General features: G+C 41.1%; 1 protein-coding gene and 1 pseudogene across 6 annotated transcripts; both read left to right on the forward strand.

The window, feature by feature from the left end:
- Positions 1-232: 232 nt before the first annotated feature.
- Positions 233-8,326, forward strand: LOC106587225 (neuronal acetylcholine receptor subunit alpha-3-like; annotated as a pseudogene).
- Positions 8,327-8,477: 151 nt separating this feature from the next.
- Positions 8,478-14,535, forward strand: LOC106587226 (uncharacterized). Of its 6 annotated transcripts, none has more exons than XM_014175403.2 (15): positions 8,478-10,028; positions 10,153-10,188; positions 10,326-10,628; positions 11,294-11,620; positions 11,787-11,885; positions 12,066-12,090; positions 12,184-12,233; positions 12,317-12,347; positions 12,642-12,670; positions 12,862-12,885; positions 13,207-13,236; positions 13,414-13,439; positions 13,568-13,610; positions 13,889-13,936; positions 14,141-14,535. In XM_014175403.2, the coding sequence occupies exons 1-15, from the start codon at positions 9,902-9,904 to the stop codon at positions 14,221-14,223; spliced, it is 1,281 nt and encodes a 426-aa protein (XP_014030878.2). In that variant the 5' UTR covers positions 8,478-9,901; the 3' UTR covers positions 14,224-14,535. The 6 variants fall into 6 exon arrangements, with proteins under 6 accessions (XP_014030878.2, XP_014030879.2, XP_014030880.2 ...); XM_014175404.2 differs by having other exon boundaries at positions 13,889-13,933; XM_014175405.2 differs by lacking the exon at positions 13,889-13,936.
- Positions 14,536-19,322: the final 4,787 nt, after the last annotated feature.

Below are 19,322 nucleotides of genomic sequence, written 5' to 3' on the forward strand. Positions count from 1 at the left end.
CATGGTGTGCCACTTTACATTATACAACAGTCTACCCCAAGTCAGCCAGGTATGTTCAGCTGCTTTCATACATCTGAACGAATCATTGATTCACTGTCAACAAGGAATTTCGTTTGAATTTGTAAACGGAACTCCAGTAACGTCCTCATAACCCCACCCAACTAGTCTCCTAGCCCCACCCAAATAGAAATGAACGATCAGTTATCGATTCTGTTGAGTTGAAGAACTGCATCCTACAGGCCTAGGCCAGAAATCAAATACATGACGTTCGTTATTAGTGATACATACAGTATATACAAACGACGAATATGAAAGCAGTTTAAATGGCGAGGTGACTCCAATTCCTGAAATTACCCGGCCGTGGGATTTAAAGTGGCGACGTTATGATTGACTACCCTGGTTTCGCACCCTCCCTCTCCTGCATCCCTCCATCCCTCCCTCACTCCGCGCGCAGGGTGCTCCCCAGCATCTGTAGCAGCTTGTCGGCACCGCGCGCTTTTATTACTTCCACTTCCCACTTTCTCTCTTCTTCTGCCTCCTTCTGTCGTCCGTGTCCTGATAGATTGAGGATTCATTTTCTGCAATCCTTAACAATGAACGTCCAATTTTTCTTCATTTTTCCCACCTTTTCGTTTTTTCTTTTCCTTTTATCGGGTGAGTAGCGCATAGTTTACCTTGATATGAGCCCTCTACTTGTTGCTTTAAGTGCAATCATACTGTATTCAGTTCAAGTAATATCAGATACCGAACATAATGATGGCCAATAATGACAATGATAAAACGGAGTATTGTTGCATGGATAGCCTATACTTGGAACGCCTATAAAGGGCACAATTAATATAAATTAAATGTTATATTTTAGTTATTGGCCTATTGTTTTTTACATTTGTTGGCGTGGATGTCATTAAGAAGTAGACAGTTTAAATATATGATTTGTGTGGTTTCCTGATGTTTTTAGTGAACCTCAAAATCAGGAGAACTGACGTTTTGTTCATTATGGGCTATAGCCTAATACTTTCAGCAAAGACGTCAACGTTATAAACCATTCCCATATTTGTCGCACCTGTTTTTATTTTATTTTTAACGGTACGTGCCATTCATTGTATATAAACCATTAATAAATGGTTGTACATTTATTTCGTTTATTGAAAAGCAAAGCATGTTGCTGACATTTGATGTAAATCTTAGGTCAGTCAGATGTGTGATTTTTTGATTCCAAGGTAGCCTACTGTCTGAGTCATTTCCATTGGGCTACTGTATGAAATATGACCTTCAAAGAAAATAATGCCACTCTCCCTGTTTGCCAATCTAAGCTGGGAAAAAAACTGTCTAACTGAAAACGAATAAACTAACCTACCTGTTGAATTAACTCAGGGACGAAAATATAGCATATAGTTAGAAATTAGGGACAAATGAGGGATTGTCATTGGCTAAGGAGAACACCAAATAAGGCCAAAATAATTAGTCACTCAGGATCAGTCTACTCAACAACAAGAATACTGAAAGATGGACTTGTCCACTCCATCACCATAGGCTACAACAGGTGCTTTAGCTTTAAGTTTTACTGATGCTGTCTGTGTCTAACCCTCCATCCCCACCTCTCTTATTCAGGAGGCTCCTGCTCTGAGGCAGAACACAGGTTGTTCTCAGTGATATTCTCCAGCTACAATCAGTACATCCGCCCAGTGGAGAATGTGTCTGAACCAGTTATCGTGCAGTTTGAGGTGTCCATGTCCCAGCTGGTCAAAGTGGTGAGTGTGTGTGATCGTGGTTGTGTGAGAGAGAGAGTGTTTGTGTGTGTGTGTGTGTGTGTGTGTGTGTGTGTGTGTGTGTGTGTGTGTGTGTGTGTGTGTGTGTGTGCGTGCACGTGTGTGTGTGTGTGAGAGAGAGAGAGAGAGAGAGAGATGGTGATTGCGTCCTCAGTGCCTCTGCTGTATGTCTCCCTGGGGTTTGAGAGTTTCACTCTCGGACAGTGGAGCGTATATCACACAGTACAGTCTGTGAGAGGCCAGTCTCTGACAGGGAGAAACAAATCATTCCATAAATAACGTATTGAGCACAGAGCCTCTGTGCATTCTCTTAAATTAATATGCATTGATTCAGGGTGATGAAAGTCCATGTTGAGAGCAGCTGTGTGGGAGGATGGAGGCGTCCAACTCAACTATATGTGAATGGTCTCATATGAGAGACCAATGTGAAGAGTTGGGCATGGTTCGGGTGCTATCCAGGACATCTGAAATGTGTCCTGCTGTAAATAAGACTCTCTGGGTCCAGTGGGTGATATCAGCCTGAGCCTGGACCCAACGGAGCCTGTCACAGCGAACGACTGCGTGGGAGTGTGGTTGGCCAAGAGAAGATGGGAAATTTCAGCTCTTCTCTCACTCCTCCCATCTCTGAGCAGGCAGCCCCTTTCGCTCAATCACTGCCACTTCGAATGAGTGCCCCTGGTTTTAATTTCTGGTTTTGGCCGGGGCGCACTGTGAGGAGATTGGACGAGGAGAGCGGCAGCTGTTTCGCCAGTCTCAAACTGCCCCAGAGTGGATTACTTTAATTACACAAAAAAGGGGAGGGAGGAAGGGCATCATTCACAAATGAACAGATGTATTATTATACCACAATACTGTCTGGCCCCTTATGTAACAGTGATCTTGATGTGCTGGGTATTGCCACATAAAATCACTCAGGAACTTACTCCCTGTGTATACTTTACAACATAAAAAAATAACACATTTGGGCCACTTTGTGCTACATCAGGCCTTATACAACTAGCATTGAAATAACCTGTGTGATTACTGTAACAGATAGAATCTAGGTACATTCAGTTAAGGAGCACTTATCCATGTCTTGCCATGATCTGTGTTTATTATGGTTCCACATTGTGAGCAGGTTCACGTTAAATATTGAATAAAACAGGGCCACCACGAGTCGATTCCATTTCAGTAAATATCCTCCGTAGAGCTTTCCTTTGGAGGAACTGGGCTCCAATCCAGAACCTCTCTTTACTGAACATGACACAGAGATAGAGTATTTCTCATATTTCCCTGACCTCAGCCCGTTTAACAGCACAGAAGAACTTCCTGTTTTGATGGATTACCATTATTTCCTCCCCATGCCTCACGCCCCTCCAACCCCTCTACAACTGGGATACTTCAGCCTACTTATAGCTGGACTATTAGCTTATTTAAAACGCCCATTCTTCCAGGTGGCTCAGACATAATCTCTCATTTAAATAATGTACAGTCACTGGTTCCTCAGTCTGCCTGGAGGGACATACAGGGCTGGCCTAGTTCTGCAACCCCAGAACCACCTGTACTGTATCGACCTGCAGCAGTCTTCCTCATCTTAGAGCCAACACCTGGAGTTTCTCCTGGGAGCTCATCAGGACACATTAATGGTTAATATTATGAGCTGGGTTCTGTCTGTCTGTCTGTCTGTCTGTCTGTCTGTCTGTCTGTCTGTCTGTCTGTCTGTCTGTCTGTCTGTCTGTCTGTCTGTCTGTCTGTCTGTCTGTCTGTCTGTCTGTCTGTCTGTCTGTGAAAATCTAAATTGTTTTTGTTCGCCTCCTCTCCTCCGTCCTCAAAGGTAATTGAGGAGCGAAGGTGAGGAGAGAAAACGTGGAAACAAATGCGCTTGTATGAAATGAGACTCTCCTTCTCCACTCAGGCAAATAACATTTATAGGGGGGGAATCTCTAAATAAATGTGTAAAGTGGTCAAAACTGATTAAGCTGGTTGTAGAAAACATTTTATAGATAAGAAGATAAGTAGCGTATCATTTTTAAATGTGTCCATACTTTTCTCCTTGTAAAAAAACAGCAGCTGATTCAAAGGGTGTGTCACAGATCATTGAACACTTCCACACTAGCCACCGAAAGGATACTTATGAGTATCCTCTGTGAGAGGACGATATAGAGGAGTGGAGGACACTTCTCCGTTCGCCTACTAAACTATTGACGCTCTCCTCGACCACTCAACCATTTAACGGTTTCTGGGTCATGGAGGAGAGGAGGACAGAGTCGTCAAGGAAAGGACAGACTTTTGCCCAATTGAGAATCTCCCTCTCTCTCCTTTTTTCTCTATTTTTTTCTTTTTCCATACTCCCCTCTTCCCTTCCACCTGAGCTGAGACAGTGTCAGGCCCTAACTAGCACATTGTGAGAGACAGCCTGCAGCCCGAGGGCCTAGAGGTTGAAGCCTTCGTATAGTGTATGGCATGCCTCTGGGCTGGAGGACCCAGGTGTTCCTGTCCTCCTCCCTGTGTAACTCCAGCCAGGGTTAGACCCAGGACAGAACGCTCTGTTCACCCTGCCATCCTGTAAGGAAGATGATTGCTCCTGACAGCGTGCCCCCTTTCTAACTCTGAAATATTCCTACAGTTCATGAACCCCCACATTTTGCCTCTGGTCAACTTGTCCTTCTGAGAGTAAATTCTTCTTTTCTGTTTCTCAGGATGAAGTTAACCAGATTATGGAGACAAACCTGTGGCTGAGACATGTAAGTACAATCTTCATCCATCTCCTACTGTATGTGTATATGAATTACTGTTTAAACAAATCACTCCACTACATCTACCTGACCTACTGGGCTCCCGAGTGGCGCAGCGGTCTAAGGCACTGCATCTCAGTGCTAGAGGCATCACTACAGACCATGGTCTGATTCCAGGCTGTATCACAACCGGCTGTGATTGGGAGTCCCATAGGGCGGTGCACAATTAACCCAGTGTCGTTCGGGTTAGGGTTTGGCCTGGGTAGGCCATCATTGTAAATAAAAATGTGTTATTAACTGACTTGCCCAGTTCAATAAAGGTTTTAAAAAAATAATAATAATAATAATTAAATAAACTATCATACATGATTCCTGGAGGCCATAATGATATCTTACATTATTCATCAGGAAATTGCTTTTAACCCTCCGGATATCCTTCTGACAGAGGTTTATGAGCCATAGATTTACCCTGCCATGACTGGGTTACATTTCTATCTAGAGATGATGTGCCATGACTGGGTTACATTTCTATCCAGAGATAATATGCCATGACTGGGTTACATTTCTATCCAGAGATAATATGCCATGACTGGGTTACATTTCTATCCAGAGATAATATGCCATGACTGGGTTACATTTCTATCCAGAGATAATATGCCATGACTGGGTTACATTTCTATCCAGAGATAATATGCCATGACTGAGTTACATTTCTATCCAGAGATAATATGCCATGACTGGGTTACATTTCTATCCAGAGATAATATGCCATGACTGGGCTACATTTCTATCCAGAGATAATATGCCATGACTGGGCTACATTTCTACCCAGAGATAATATGCCTGGCTCGTGACTGGCTCGGCTGTATTGACTGTGACTGAGTTGTTACCATATACACACGGTCCCTTATACTAGGTATGTTGACGAACAGATGGTCATGTATAAGATGAATGAGGGTTAAGCACAGATGTGGATATGTGGTTCAAAAAACGTGGCCATCCATTAATTGTCAATGGATCAAACATATAGAATGTAGAATTTGAAATGTGTGTGTGTTTTATGAAACAGTATTATCTAATGAAATGAGACAACCTACTACCTCTTCAGATCTGGAATGACTACAAACTGAGGTGGGATCCCAAAAACTTTGGAGGAGTGGAGTTCATTCGAGTGCCTTCCAGCAGGATATGGAAGCCAGATATCGTGCTGTACAATAAGTGAGTTAAACAAGAGTTATGTCTACACAACAATATTGATCCATGCAATTGCAATAATAATATGTACCGTGCTTAACTGAGTTCAAGGATTTCTTCGATGACATTGAAATGACAGAGTAGATGATCCAAAACCAGGACATGACACTCATTTCTTATATTAGACCATCATATACTGTAGATGTTTTATGTAGTTACTAAATATTCTTAATGGCGTGCATGTAAAGTCGATCAGACAGTGTTATCAAATGATGGAGCCTCAGGGCTTCTGTCTGATTAATTTAGCTGAGGGACAATAGTCTGTTGTTTATATTACATCCTTCCAGTGTAATCTTCAATGACTCATCCACCCTCCTCCATCCCTGTTTTCTCTGTCTCGCGCTCTCTCTCTCTCTCTTTTCCCTCTCTTTCTCCCTCTCTATCTCCCGCTCTCTATCTCTCTCCCTTTCTCTCCCCCCACTGTTTCTTTCTCTCTCTCTTTCGCTGTCTCCTCCCCCCTCCCCTCTCTCTCTGCGCAACAGTGCAGTAGGAGATTTCCAGGTGGACGATAAGACCAAGGCCCTGCTTCGCTACAATGGGGATGTGACCTGGATCCCTCCGGCCATCTTCAAGAGCTCCTGCAAGATTGACGTTACCTACTTCCCCTTCGACTACCAGAACTGCACCATGAAGTTTGGCTCCTGGACGTACGACAAGGCCAAGATAGACCTGGTTCTGATTGGCTCCACCATCAACCTCCATGACTTCTGGGAGAGTGGCGAGTGGACGATCATCAACGCCCCGGGTTACAAACACGACATCAAGTACAACTGCTGTGAGGAGATCTACACAGACATCACCTACTCCCTGTACATCAGACGGCTGCCTCTCTTCTACACCATCAACATGATCATCCCTTGTCTGCTCATCTCCTTTCTCACTGTGCTGGTCTTCTACCTGCCTTCTGACTGTGGGGAGAAGATCACCCTCTGTATCTCTGTCCTCCTCTCCCTCACTGTGTTCCTCCTGGTCATCACCGAAACCATCCCGTCTACATCGCTGGTCATCCCCCTCATCGGGGAGTACCTCCTCTTCACCATGATCTTCGTCACCCTCTCCATTGTCATCACCGTGTTCGTGCTGAACGTGCACTACCGCACGCCCAAGACCCACACCATGCCGTGCTGGGTGCGCAGTGTCTTCCTGGGGCTTCTACCCAGGGTCATGTTCATGACCCGGCCGGAGAGGGACCCTGAGAGGCTGCCTGGGGGGGGTGGTTCAGCAGCTGATGCCCCCAGCCTCGCGGCCCTGTGTGGTCCACACCACAGGAACCCTGCAGGGGCAGCAGAAGCCCCTGGTCTCCACCGTGGCTGCCAGTGTGCGCCCAAACCTGGCCCAGCGACAGCGCCTCTTCATCAGCACGGAGCTCACCAACCTCAATAACCTTAGCCTTGGTGGTGGTGGTGACTCGGTCAATGCGGGCTCCAGCTTCCTGTGTCGCGAGGGCCGCTGCAACTGCTGCTGGCGCCAGAGGTCCACCAAGCTGCCCACTGATACCGGAGGAGGGGGGGGGAGGGGTGGGGAGCATCGGGACCCACAGTGGAGGAGGGGCTGCTGGGATTGGGGGGGTCTGTGGAGGCGGTGGAAGCTCCTGCTCCAGCTCAGAGTCTCTGGATGGCAGGCTGAGGACCCTGTCCCCTCACTTCTCACCGGAGATCAGGGAGGCCATGGAAAGTGTCAAGTACATCGCCGAAAACATGAGAATACAGAACGAAGCCAAGGAGGTAAGTCGAGACGTATCACATGTATATCATTCACAATAGCTAAGAAAATATTCAAGGTCTATATCTACCATTTAGTGTCTCTGAAAACTGTCTTTCAGGTCCAGGACGACTGGAAGTACGTTGCCATGGTGATCGACAGGATATTCCTGTGGGTGTTCATCTTGGTGTGTATCCTGGGGACCGCGGGGCTCTTTATCCAGCCCCTCCTATTGTTCGATATGTGACCCACTCATACACACAGCAATTACACAGTGACTGAGTGTTTTAAATCATACATGCACAGTCATTTTGTGTATCACCCAGTGATGCGGACCAAAGAAGCTGAGACGAACCAATACTGTGAACGGAAGGGAACCAGATTATGGAGGAAGGCAAGCTGCTGCCAGCTGTTCCATGTCACTTCTCAGTATGTAGATACGTTTCTGATTGCTAAAGTGTGGTGTAGTAGGGATCTCTTAGTTCCTGAGGACCAGACTCTGAAACCGGGCAACGTATAACTCCCGTACTGCTGCCTACCCATTCCCTTTTTGTTTGCTTTGTGTAAATGACTTCATCGTAGTGTCACTTGATTATGACTGGCACAAAGAACCACACTATCGTCAACAAAAGGACCGTGGCTAAAGGAACATCTATTGGACCAAAGGATCCCAAACACGTACATAGCAATGACTGGTTAAAGGGGCTTTCCCGAAAGCACACAACAAGTATCTCAAGTCAATTTCACAGCTTATTGAAGTCATATCATGTTTTCAAATGTTGAATATCACGGAGTCATTTTGATATTGTTTATTTGTGAAATATGAATGTCTCCTATAAACACATGCTGTATGTTCTTATTTACTACAGCTATACAGTACCATTCCAATCTGATTCTAATGCTCATTAAGATTTCAGTGAACCACAGTGTCATATAACATACGGATAAGCTATTCATAAAAATCACAAACTGTTGAATATTAAAAGGCTATGATGCAGGATGGGTAATGTTATTACACCATATGGGTGAATGAAAAACTATGAAAGTAACCTGAAATGCTTTTCATGGTGCTGTGAAGGGGTGACACCATGTGGTTATTATCTGCTACTACAACAAGTGACCACAAAATGTGTGCAATCGGACACAAGATTTTGTATCTTTATTTTCAGTTTTTTTCATTTGGTCTGGCGAAGCACTCACGACTTTTGAAAACAGCTCTCTAAAGGCTCTTTCAACAGAAACGTCTGTCTGCCATGATCCATGGTCATAGGATGAAGTGACTTCTGCAGTGCACTGAACACATGCTAACCTACCTGTAAACTCATTGCATTCCCAAATCAATATTTCTCTCCCTTGTGAAAATTGAGTTTGGAGGTCCAGCTGGCAGGCAGGATGTACAAGGGATTATCAGTAGCAGCAAGGCCATGTAGAGGTTGGGTATAACCCTGTTACATCCTCCCTGCCTCTCTGCCTCTCAGCCTGCCTCCCCTCTCTGCTCTGGGCCCCATTCTGCTTTATTGGACCACAATCAATATGGAGACCTGGTGATGAAGTGCATCATTAGTCTGGGGCCTGGGCTACGGTCTTCAACTCACCATCCTACCGCTATGCCAAAGAGCATTTCTCCTGCTTTAACTTGACGCTACTTATACTCTCTGTTAATAAGGAGGATGTGGTTGAGATCTCTTGTTATGTTGTACCATCATTCAAAAAACAGTTTGGTGTACAAGAGGAGGAAATGCATATTTATGAGTTATAGATATTTATGGCCTGTGGTATCTGTGATAGAGAGTGATACATTTGAAAGAGGATTTTTGGGGAGCATTTCAATCCTACATTTAGGCAGAGGTGGAATCTCTGGATGTTGTTTCTGTGGCTGTGTGTTGTAGTCAGTAAACTGTAGTCAGGTTGTCACTGAATCGTAACTGGATGTTAGCCAGGAAGCACAGTCACATACTGTAGTACTCCATCCCTTCTGATAACATTCCCCCTGCTGATTGATTGAATTAAAGCTCACTCAGGGCTCATTTAAGTGAACTGGTTATCTGAGGGGGAGATCTGTAACAGACACAGTACTAAAGACTGAAGGTTGTGGGGGGCTGAGTGCATTTATAGAACAGCGATGGTTCCATGACCACACTTGTGTGATGAGTATCCTCGTCTGAGACCTGAAGAGTTGCATTGCATGCAGGTATACATGCGTGCGATCTGTCCCTGTCGGTGACACTTAAGAATTGTCCCAGTGTTTTTGTCAGTATGATATCATTTAGCATATTTTCATTTGAGAAGAAAGCAAGTTGAGATCATTGATTCCATGCACCGGTTGTTCTTTTGAGTTATACGTGGTCAATGTTAAATAATACATATAATCCTCCAGGTCTGTGGCGCGAACATATCTTGTAGCTGCGACAGTCCTACAAATACAGGAAATGACGTCATTCGTATTCACTATTCTTAGTTAACATGTCTCAAATAAAAGAATCCCTGTCTAGTTTCAGGTCCATACCACAAATGCACAAGGTAGAAAGAGTCAACCAACAAGTGTTTCAACAAGCCTTGAACACAATGATCATGTTCATCCTCATCCTGTGTGAGTATATTTATGAAAATTAACCTGATGTTGATTTAGTTTTAATTGAATTCAAATGTATTTCACATTTTGCTATTTAAATTGGTATATGTTGTATCTTTTGAATGTATTTTCTCCTCTTAAGGTGCCTTGTCAAGAGAGGCCATGGTCCAAACCACAGGCAGGTCAAAGTCCATTCATTATTGAAGATGATTGAATTCTCTTTTAGATAATTACAATATGATACTCTACACATAAACGATTTACATATTGCAGATATTTTATGCGCCAAATACTTTTTATTTTCTGAAATATTAGCCAAGAAGATTGTTCCAGCAAAGATCTATTGGACTACTACAGGAACAATAATGGAGGGAAGTGACCTTGTGGTGAAATGTAGTACACATGGGCGCAAGGAAGACAAAGTGGCATATGTTTACTTGTGCATTAACGGGGTTGCAGTGGAACAGAAGAAAACTATGCAAGAAGACACCTTTTTCACCATGAAAAGTGTTACTGGCCAACAGACTGGCAATTACAGCTGTGTGTTCTCTAAAACCCCGTATCCACTCTCTGAAGTGCAGGGAAAAGGAGATAATTATCTTTTCATCCAGGTGATGGGTAAGGATCTTTTTACTGTCTGGATAGTTCATTGCTCATAGACATTATTTGACACACACTGAGTGGACATAACATTAGGAGTTGCACCCCCTTTTGCCCTCAGAACATCCTAAATTCGTCAGGGCATGGACTCTACAAGGTTTCGAGAGCGTTCCACAGGGATGCTGGTCCATGTTGACACCAATGCTTCCCACAGTTGTGTCAAGTTGGCTGGATGTTCTTTGGGTGGTGGACCGTTCTTGATACACAAACTGTTGAGTTTGACAAACCCCAGTAGTGTTGCAGTTCTTGACACACTCAAACCAGAGTGCCTGGCACCTACAACCATACCCATTCAAAAGCACTTAAATCTTTTGTCTTGCACATACACAATCCATGTCTGAATTGTCTCAAGGCTTAAAAATACTTCTTTAACCTGTCTCCTCCCCTTCATCTACACTGATTGAAGTGGATATAACAAGTGACATCAATAAGGGGTCATAGCTTTCACCTGTATTCACCTGGTCAGTCAATGTCATGGAAAGAGCAGGTGTCCTTAATGTTTTGAACACTCAGTGTATATGGATATGCTATCCTTTTCAATGTTTTTGATACATATATATTTCAATATGACTGCAAACATATTTTACACCTTACATGATTCCTGTCTCTTCCTGCTCATACAGACCGTATACTCCCTGCAGACATATCACTTGCAGGCTCAAGAACTGTGAGAAAGGGAGATGGTGTGGAGTTTAAGTGTACAATTTCAGACCCAAGTTTTCAAACACAAAATACCAGTGACTTAGTTCACGCTTACCTCTGCAAGTATGGCTCTGTTGTTCAGATGCAGGTGTTTGATGTAAAGAGCACGGAGGCAACTTTTACGATTAAAAGTTTTAATGAGAATGACGCAGGTAACTACAGTTGTGTGCTTGATCTTCAATCCAAAACCCTCAAAGATAAAGACAGAACATTCTATGGAAATAATGCAGTATTTCTACAGGTTAATGGTAAGAATGTATGGTGTTTCTCTAAATACTTATATATTTAAATAATATAGTCACTTCATACGTAACTAGTTTTGTTATTAGAACATCATTGTTGATGGTTCATGGTTGCAGTACATTGTTACTATAGAAATGAGATGTATAGCAACATACCTGTTTTGCTTTCCAGTGTCCTGGAGTCACTTCATCACACCGGTTGTGTTTTGCGTCTGTTTTCTTCTGATCTTATCACTGATAGTGGGCACATGGTGGCTGTTCATTAAACAAGGTCAGGCCATTTAACATGGACATTACTCTGGATATACAGGTCTACTTCATATAGAATCATGTTTATCAAACTAATACATTCCGTATCTGGATTGAATGAACTATCTGGAGCAGTTCTAATATCATTGTTATGATAGTTAGCTTGAGTTTAACCAATAATATTACATTTATTTTTTGACAGGAGCTTTACAATGTTATTGTGGAAGGTAAGCTTATAGTTTTGTTGACCATGTTATAGCTAGTTCGTTTAGCATGATAATGTATAATGATTGAACGTTTCACATGTATATTTCCTCCAGAACACCACGACAGGAGGAGAACGATGTGCCAATGACAGGGGAGGGTGACGGTATGTTTTTTAAGCTTTCCAATAAAACTATTGTTCTATTAATTAACATTTATTTCACATTCTGGGATATTTCTTTGTCTTAGACGGAACTTTAAACATGGAGGGAGAATCCAGGTAGGGAAACCATGTATATTTGACATTTTACTTTATTATGTCAAAATTCTTTCTTTGTATCTATTTGTATTAGTTTCTTTGAATATAAATATCACATACTACATTCTGTGTTTCTACTGTAATGAAGCAATGGAGAAACACAAAGGTGTTAGATTACTTAAGTACAAAAACAATAATGTAAAGTGTGCTGCTTCTATATAAAGGTGTATATGAATTAGATTAATATTTAATGGAATATGAAAATCTAATAACCACAACCAATTTATAATAATCTGTATCTTGTTTATTTCTCAGTGATGAATTTGCCTGTGACAGTGAGGCCAGTAAGATAATATTATATTTTTTTTGATAATGGTTAGCTGCATTAACTATGATTTAAATTAAATGTGTTTTAATATACTGACCATGCTGATACTAAGTAAATCATCATGAAATGAGTTTCGGTGCCTTGCTTTAAAACAGGAGTCTATATTTCTTATTTTAAAATATAATTTTAATCTTATCCTCCAAACAGGTGGGGAGGAGTACCAGGATTTGTGTGAGAAATGTTTAAATAATATGATGCTTCATTGAAATGTACTGCTTATGATGTAAATTAAAAATAGGTATGTTTTTTTCAATCTTACATTTGAAATACTGGGTAAATGGAAATAAATAAAAAACAGATTTTTTGCATCTTGAATAAAAAAAAGGTTATTTAAATACATTGTTTTAATAAGAAAATAAGATATTTCATCTTCTAATCTCCCAAACAAATGATTCAACGTACCAACATTTGGGTGAGAAACGCTTAGATGACTGAAATAATATGCCACGCCTTGAGTGAAAATAATGAATTGTTTTAACATCTTCTAATCAGGTGATGAGGTGGAGACATACCATGAGATGGGTGAGAAATGCTTAGATATTATGAAGCTTCATAGAAATGCAATGATTATTGTGTGACATTTACAGTAGTGGGTAAATGGTGATCTAACAGATTTCAGGGCCTTGGGTGATTTGTTTTTGCTAAATAACTTGTTTTAATTATATATATTTAACTTCCATCTTCATATCTCCAAAACAGAGGATGCCACGTACCATGAAATTCCGGTGAGCTGTGAGTTCCAAATGAGCTTTAACTAATGATTATAATGACTCTTAGTTATAGAGGCTTACAGGTCTACACTCAATTTCTTCCTCTTTTACTTTTCCACGACTATTGTAATTTTATATTTCAGGGTGAAACACGGAATATTAAACACGTTATAGTGCGTGTTCAAGGTGAGTTCAATATTTTGAAATAGTAATAATAGTAAGTTATGTGTATTTTTGGGATTTCCATACGTCAGGCAGAACGAGTCAGGTTTTGTTTCACGGTATCTATCAGAACATGGAAAATATCTTGTCTCACTTTCTATGTCAATGGTGTCATTTCTGATGGTTAGTAGTAGTTTGCATAAACGCATTCAGTCACATTTTTTATTTAATTTTTATTGCACATAAAACAAACCAAGATAAGAATGGTTTACATCATGATCTGGGTATATTCCTCTGTGCAGAGAATGCAGACTTGAGACCTTCTCCTCAGAGCTCCGGTGTATCATGTGGTGAACACTCTCCAATTTAGCATTGCTTCTGTGATAAACCTATTTAATCATTGTCTTAATGTCATTGTCCCACCTCATCTTGGATGCTATAATATCCTGAAAACTGAAACATTTCTGATATAAGAATGAACACACAGCTGTCATCTAATGTGATGAAGGATTTGTCGGACCAGATATAATATGTTGGGGACTTTTCATCCGCAGATGCAGCAAATCAAGGCCCAGATGCAGAAGATGTGTATGCCAAGTCATGCAAGAAGACAGGACGTCATCTATACATGCCTTAATCATTATTAGATATGCATTATTTCAAAGCAGTACTGCATGTGTACTTCATGGTTACAGTATCTATAATGAGATATTTTATGTATTGTGCATTCAGTGCGTGTCTTGCGTTGGACTACTCCCTGCATGTTCAAGTTGACGATGATGCCAAATTGTTTTGTGACCTGACATTTGAGGTGCATTCTATTATATCTTCAGTGGAAGATATTAAAAAAATTGGAGTCATTTTAAAGTACCACATTAAGTATTATTGCTGGATATACTGTTGCATTCTCCCTCTTATAAAATATGTTTTAATGTTCTCGAACTGTGAATGTGGTGTACTTCTTTATTGGAACTGAAAACAAATGCAATCGTCTTATAGGCACAGTTTCAGTTGGGACAGCAGTTTAGAATATCACCCTTGGAAACAAGGAAGACTGGGGGCTCACTTGGTCTAACCAATATGTATTGCTGTCACCCATACTACAGCCTCCACTAAAACATGCAAGGATACACTGTAGTTTAAAATAAGCCATACTTACATTTGTGAATCTTGCAGACAGTTTTTTGTGTTTTCTTTTATGCAACTAGAAAGCCTGGTGATAAATAATACATATGGACTTATATTTGCATATCCACTGATGTACAACATAGACAAAGTCCAACCGCAACCTACTGACAATTATATCAGGAAATTAGACTGGCACTGCAAGGCTAATCATTAATTACACTGTATCAGACACATTTCAATGTTGCTGATGTGTACACCATAAACAATGAGGATGAGGTCAGAGAACTGATGTGTTTCTTCAAAATGAGCTGCCTAGGACTAGGCCAAAGCTCTGTGATGTAACATCGCATGAAGGTTAGATGCTTCTAATTCGGTCCCATACAGTTTCCCATAATTCACATAGCTACATGGTTATAGACACAGTATGTTATGTGTGAAAACATCACAACAGGCTGAAGATCACACCATGAGTCCTATCTTATTCATAATATGTGAGTATTTTCACAGTATTGATCAAGGTAAAGCATAGCAATGGGCAATTTCTTTTCAATATTCAACCTGGTTGTACAAACTGTTATCTCTCTGTTTGTTTCTAAATGCAGCTTTACTGGTTAACTTGGCAAAGAAAGGTACACTTACATAATTTAATTCTAAAACTCAAATAGTAAAATCTGTAATTTTGTTACAGTACAGCTAATGTCTGAGAAGATTCAATGTAAACATGGGAACTTCTGAAACTCAAGTTTTTAATCATAAATTATATTTTTCACTCTTCAATGATGAAGCTAATATCTACCCAGCAGAGCTCTTTGGAGCTAGTACCCACATGAGAGAAGGAAGGACAGTCGATGTGAATTGCAGCAATACAGGCACCAGAAAACCGTTAAGCAAGGTCTATGTTTACCTTTGCAAGAATGGAAGTGGAATGAGAGTAAGAGAGCTGGAGAAAGGTGAAGATGACACCATTTTCACCATCAAGGATGTAAAATGAGAGGACACAGCCATATACAGCTGTGTGTACAGCACACCATATTCAAACTAAAACTCAGTCAAGTGAACGCAACAAGTGTCAATCTAGCCATCATTCAGGTCTACAAGGAGGGAAAAGGTAGGACCTACTTTGTGTTGTATATGGATGGATAATCAAGTGTTTATACTGACTATATGGCAACTTCTGTGTAAATACGTATGTCTCTCTGTTCTGTATTTCAGAAGAGTTTCATCAAGAGGTCCATAAAGAGGCTACACATGATGTGAGACTGGTCAATGTAATCCGACTGATAAATTCAGTTGTTGTGGTTATACTTCTTTTGACTGTATTATATGTTAGTTACTACTGTCCAAACATATAATGATCTGTTTCCTGGATGACATACAGTACAGTCGTAACAACAACAGAATAGCAATACTATTTTCTTGATCATTCTTACATGTAATCTACAGTAAGTCTTTAGGTTCATACCACAAATACACACGGTAGAGAGAGTTACCTAATGTTTCAACAACACTTTAACACCATGATCATGTTCATCTTTATCCCGTGTGAGTATATTTCAAACAATTAACCTATTTGATCATATTTGGGTGACAACATTTCCATTTGTTTCACGTTTTGCCATTTTTGCCACATGTATTTTCTTATCAAAGTTTCCTTGTCAAAAGAGGCCATAACCCAAACAAAAGGTATGTCAAAATGTTTTTGCTAACGTTGTTGTCATTAAAGGACCAATCTGCAGTTGCTACGTCCGTTTCTGGACTAATAAATGAAGGTTATGTACCCATTAATTCTTGAAGAATATAACTTATAAATGCCTAATGAGCTTAGTTTAACTGTCCTACCCCATCAGAACCTAAAACGTAAGCTTGTTTTACTCCAATGTTGGTAAACAAAGTAAATGTAAGCAAACACTGTATAGCCTCAAAACATGGTTAAAACTATAATATCAGTGATGGTCAGACCTTTCATCTTTCAGCTCTGTCTACAAATTTAAGAGTGGTTACATTTCTCCAAACCCACCCCTCAGCTTTTTACCAAAACAGTGGTGGGGGCAACGCTTTGTTATTGTTTCAACAGCTGATTGCCCCTTTTTTTTAAAAGTGATTGTATGTATTTTCCATTTTTGAAGATGAGTAAATTCTAAGTACTACACTTGCATAACATGTGTTATGTTTATATTTTATTTGCCATTTTTTTCAGCAAAGATCTATGGGACAGAAACAAGAATAATGGAGGACAGTGACCTAGTAGTAAAACGTAGTACATTTGGGTGTAAGGATAAAACAGAAGTGATACATGTGTACTTGTGTTTGGATGGGGTTGAAGTGCATGTGGGCACTTACAGCAGCTGTGTGTTCTCTAAAACCCAATATTCACTCTCTGAAAAATAAGGGAAATTAGATCATTCATTTTCCATCCAGGTGATGGGTAGGAATCTTATTATTCACTGGATACCTTATTGCTGCTAGAAATGTACTGAACTGAAGAATACAGCATCCTTTATTTTTTATCCAGATACTGTGTATCAATGTGACTGCAAACACACATTTTCCTCTCTCTTCTCATGCAGACAGTTTACTCCCTGCGAACATATTGTCACGTCCTGATCAGTAAAGGGGTATTTTGTTATTGTATTTTGGTCAGGACTTGGCAGGGGGTGTTTGTTTAGAGTGTCTCAGGGTTTGTTGGTCTATGTGCTTATGTAAGAGGGGGTGTTTGTTTAGAGTGTCTCGGGGTTTGTTGGTCTATGTGCTTATGTAAGAGGGGGTGTTTGTTTAGAGTGTCTCGGGGTTTGTTGGTCTATGTGCTTATGTAAGAGGGAGTGTTTGTTTAGAGTGCCTCGGGGTTTGTTGGTCTATGTGCTTATGTAAGAGGGGGTGTTTGTTTCGAGTGCCTCGGGGTTTGTTGGTCTATGTGCTTATGTAAGAGGGGTGTTTGTTTAGAGTGTTCCGGGTTTTTGGTCTATGTTCTATGTTAGTGTATTTTCTATGTTCAGTCTAGTCTTTCTATTTCTATGTTTAGGGTTTGTTGATTGACCTTCAATTGGAGGCAGCTGTTCCTCGTTGCCTCTGATTGAAGGTCCTATGTATAGGGGTGTTTGTGCTTTGGGGGTTTGTGGGTAGTTGTTTCCTGTTTTGTGTCTGTGCACCTGACAGGACTGTTTAGTGTCGGTTGTTGTTTTTGTATACGTGATTTGTTTGTTTTTCCTTCTTTTGATTTAATAAAGAAGATGAGTATACACGTTCCCGCTGCACCTTGGTCCAATCCTTACGACGCCCATTACACATATCACATGCAGGCTCTAGCACTGTGATAGAGGGAGAGGATGTGGAGTTCCTATGTACTATTTCAGACCCCAGGAACATGGACATTTCAAGTTACTTAGTTCACTCTTACCTCTGCAAGTATGGCTCTGTTGTTCAGATGCAGGTGTTTGATGTAAAGCGAGTTCTACATGGAACCCAAATGGGTTCTACCTGTAACTAAAAAGGGTGTCTGGGGACAGCCGAAGAATCCTTTTGAAACCCTTTTTTCTAAGAGTGTAGCTACTGTGCTTCTACATCTGTGTAGTTGCTCTTTTGAGGTTTTACGCTGGGTTGTGGTATAAGCACTTTGTGACAACTGCTGATGTAAAATTAGCTCAACATTTCACATAATGCTGTTTACAGCGAAGCACTGAGGTAAAAAGGTATAATGATGAACAGAAATATAAATACACATAGCTTCCATCTACATGTAAAGTCACAATGCAGGATGTGGACCTGATGTTTTCTGTGCTTTTTGTTCTCAGACGCAGCAACTGAAGGGCATAAAGCAGAAGCTGTGTACCAGACCACACATAGACAGGATGTCTATACATTGTCAGTACATTTAAAAATGGCAAGCTGCATATTTCAAACCATGCATGTGGACTGTTAATCTTGCATTGTGCATGCATACTATCACAGCTAAGGCTAAGGTCCAGATGCTGACACAGACACAGGATGCAGATCGTACTAGTCTCAGAGTTTATTATAGTTCAAGGGGCAGGCAAAAGGTAAGTCAAGGCAGGCAAAGGTTCGTAATCCAAATCAGAGTCAGGCAGGTACAGGACGGCAGGAAATCGGTAGGTCAAGACATGCGAAGGGTCATAATCCATATCAGAGTCAGGCAGGTACAGGACGGCGGGCAGGATCAGGGCCAGGACAGGCAGAAAGCTCAGAACTGGGAAGACTAAGGAAAAACAAAAACTAGCACACAGGAAACTCGGGAACACGCTGGTAGGACTTGACGCAACAAGATGAACTGGCAACAGACAAACAAAAAACGCAGGTATAAATACACAGGGGATAATGGGGGGAGATGGGAGACACCTTGTGCGGGGGTGGAGACAAGCACAAAGACAGGTGAAATAGATCAGGGTGTGACACATACATTATCCAGAGTGTTTGTCTACTTATTGCTGGCATGCTGTAGTTTAATGTAGTGGACATTACTGTTTTTCAACTCCACATTTTCATTATGTTGATGATTGACACACTCAGTATTCCATTTCATGTTTTACTCATGCACTAGTTGAGCTACTGAGCTAATGAACAACAATGTATGGATCCCTGCAATGGTTTCAGTAA

The sequence above is a fragment of the Salmo salar genome, chromosome ssa26, assembly GCF_905237065.1.
Source record: "Salmo salar chromosome ssa26, Ssal_v3.1, whole genome shotgun sequence".
NCBI classification, from domain to species: Eukaryota; Metazoa; Chordata; class Actinopteri; order Salmoniformes; family Salmonidae; genus Salmo; species Salmo salar.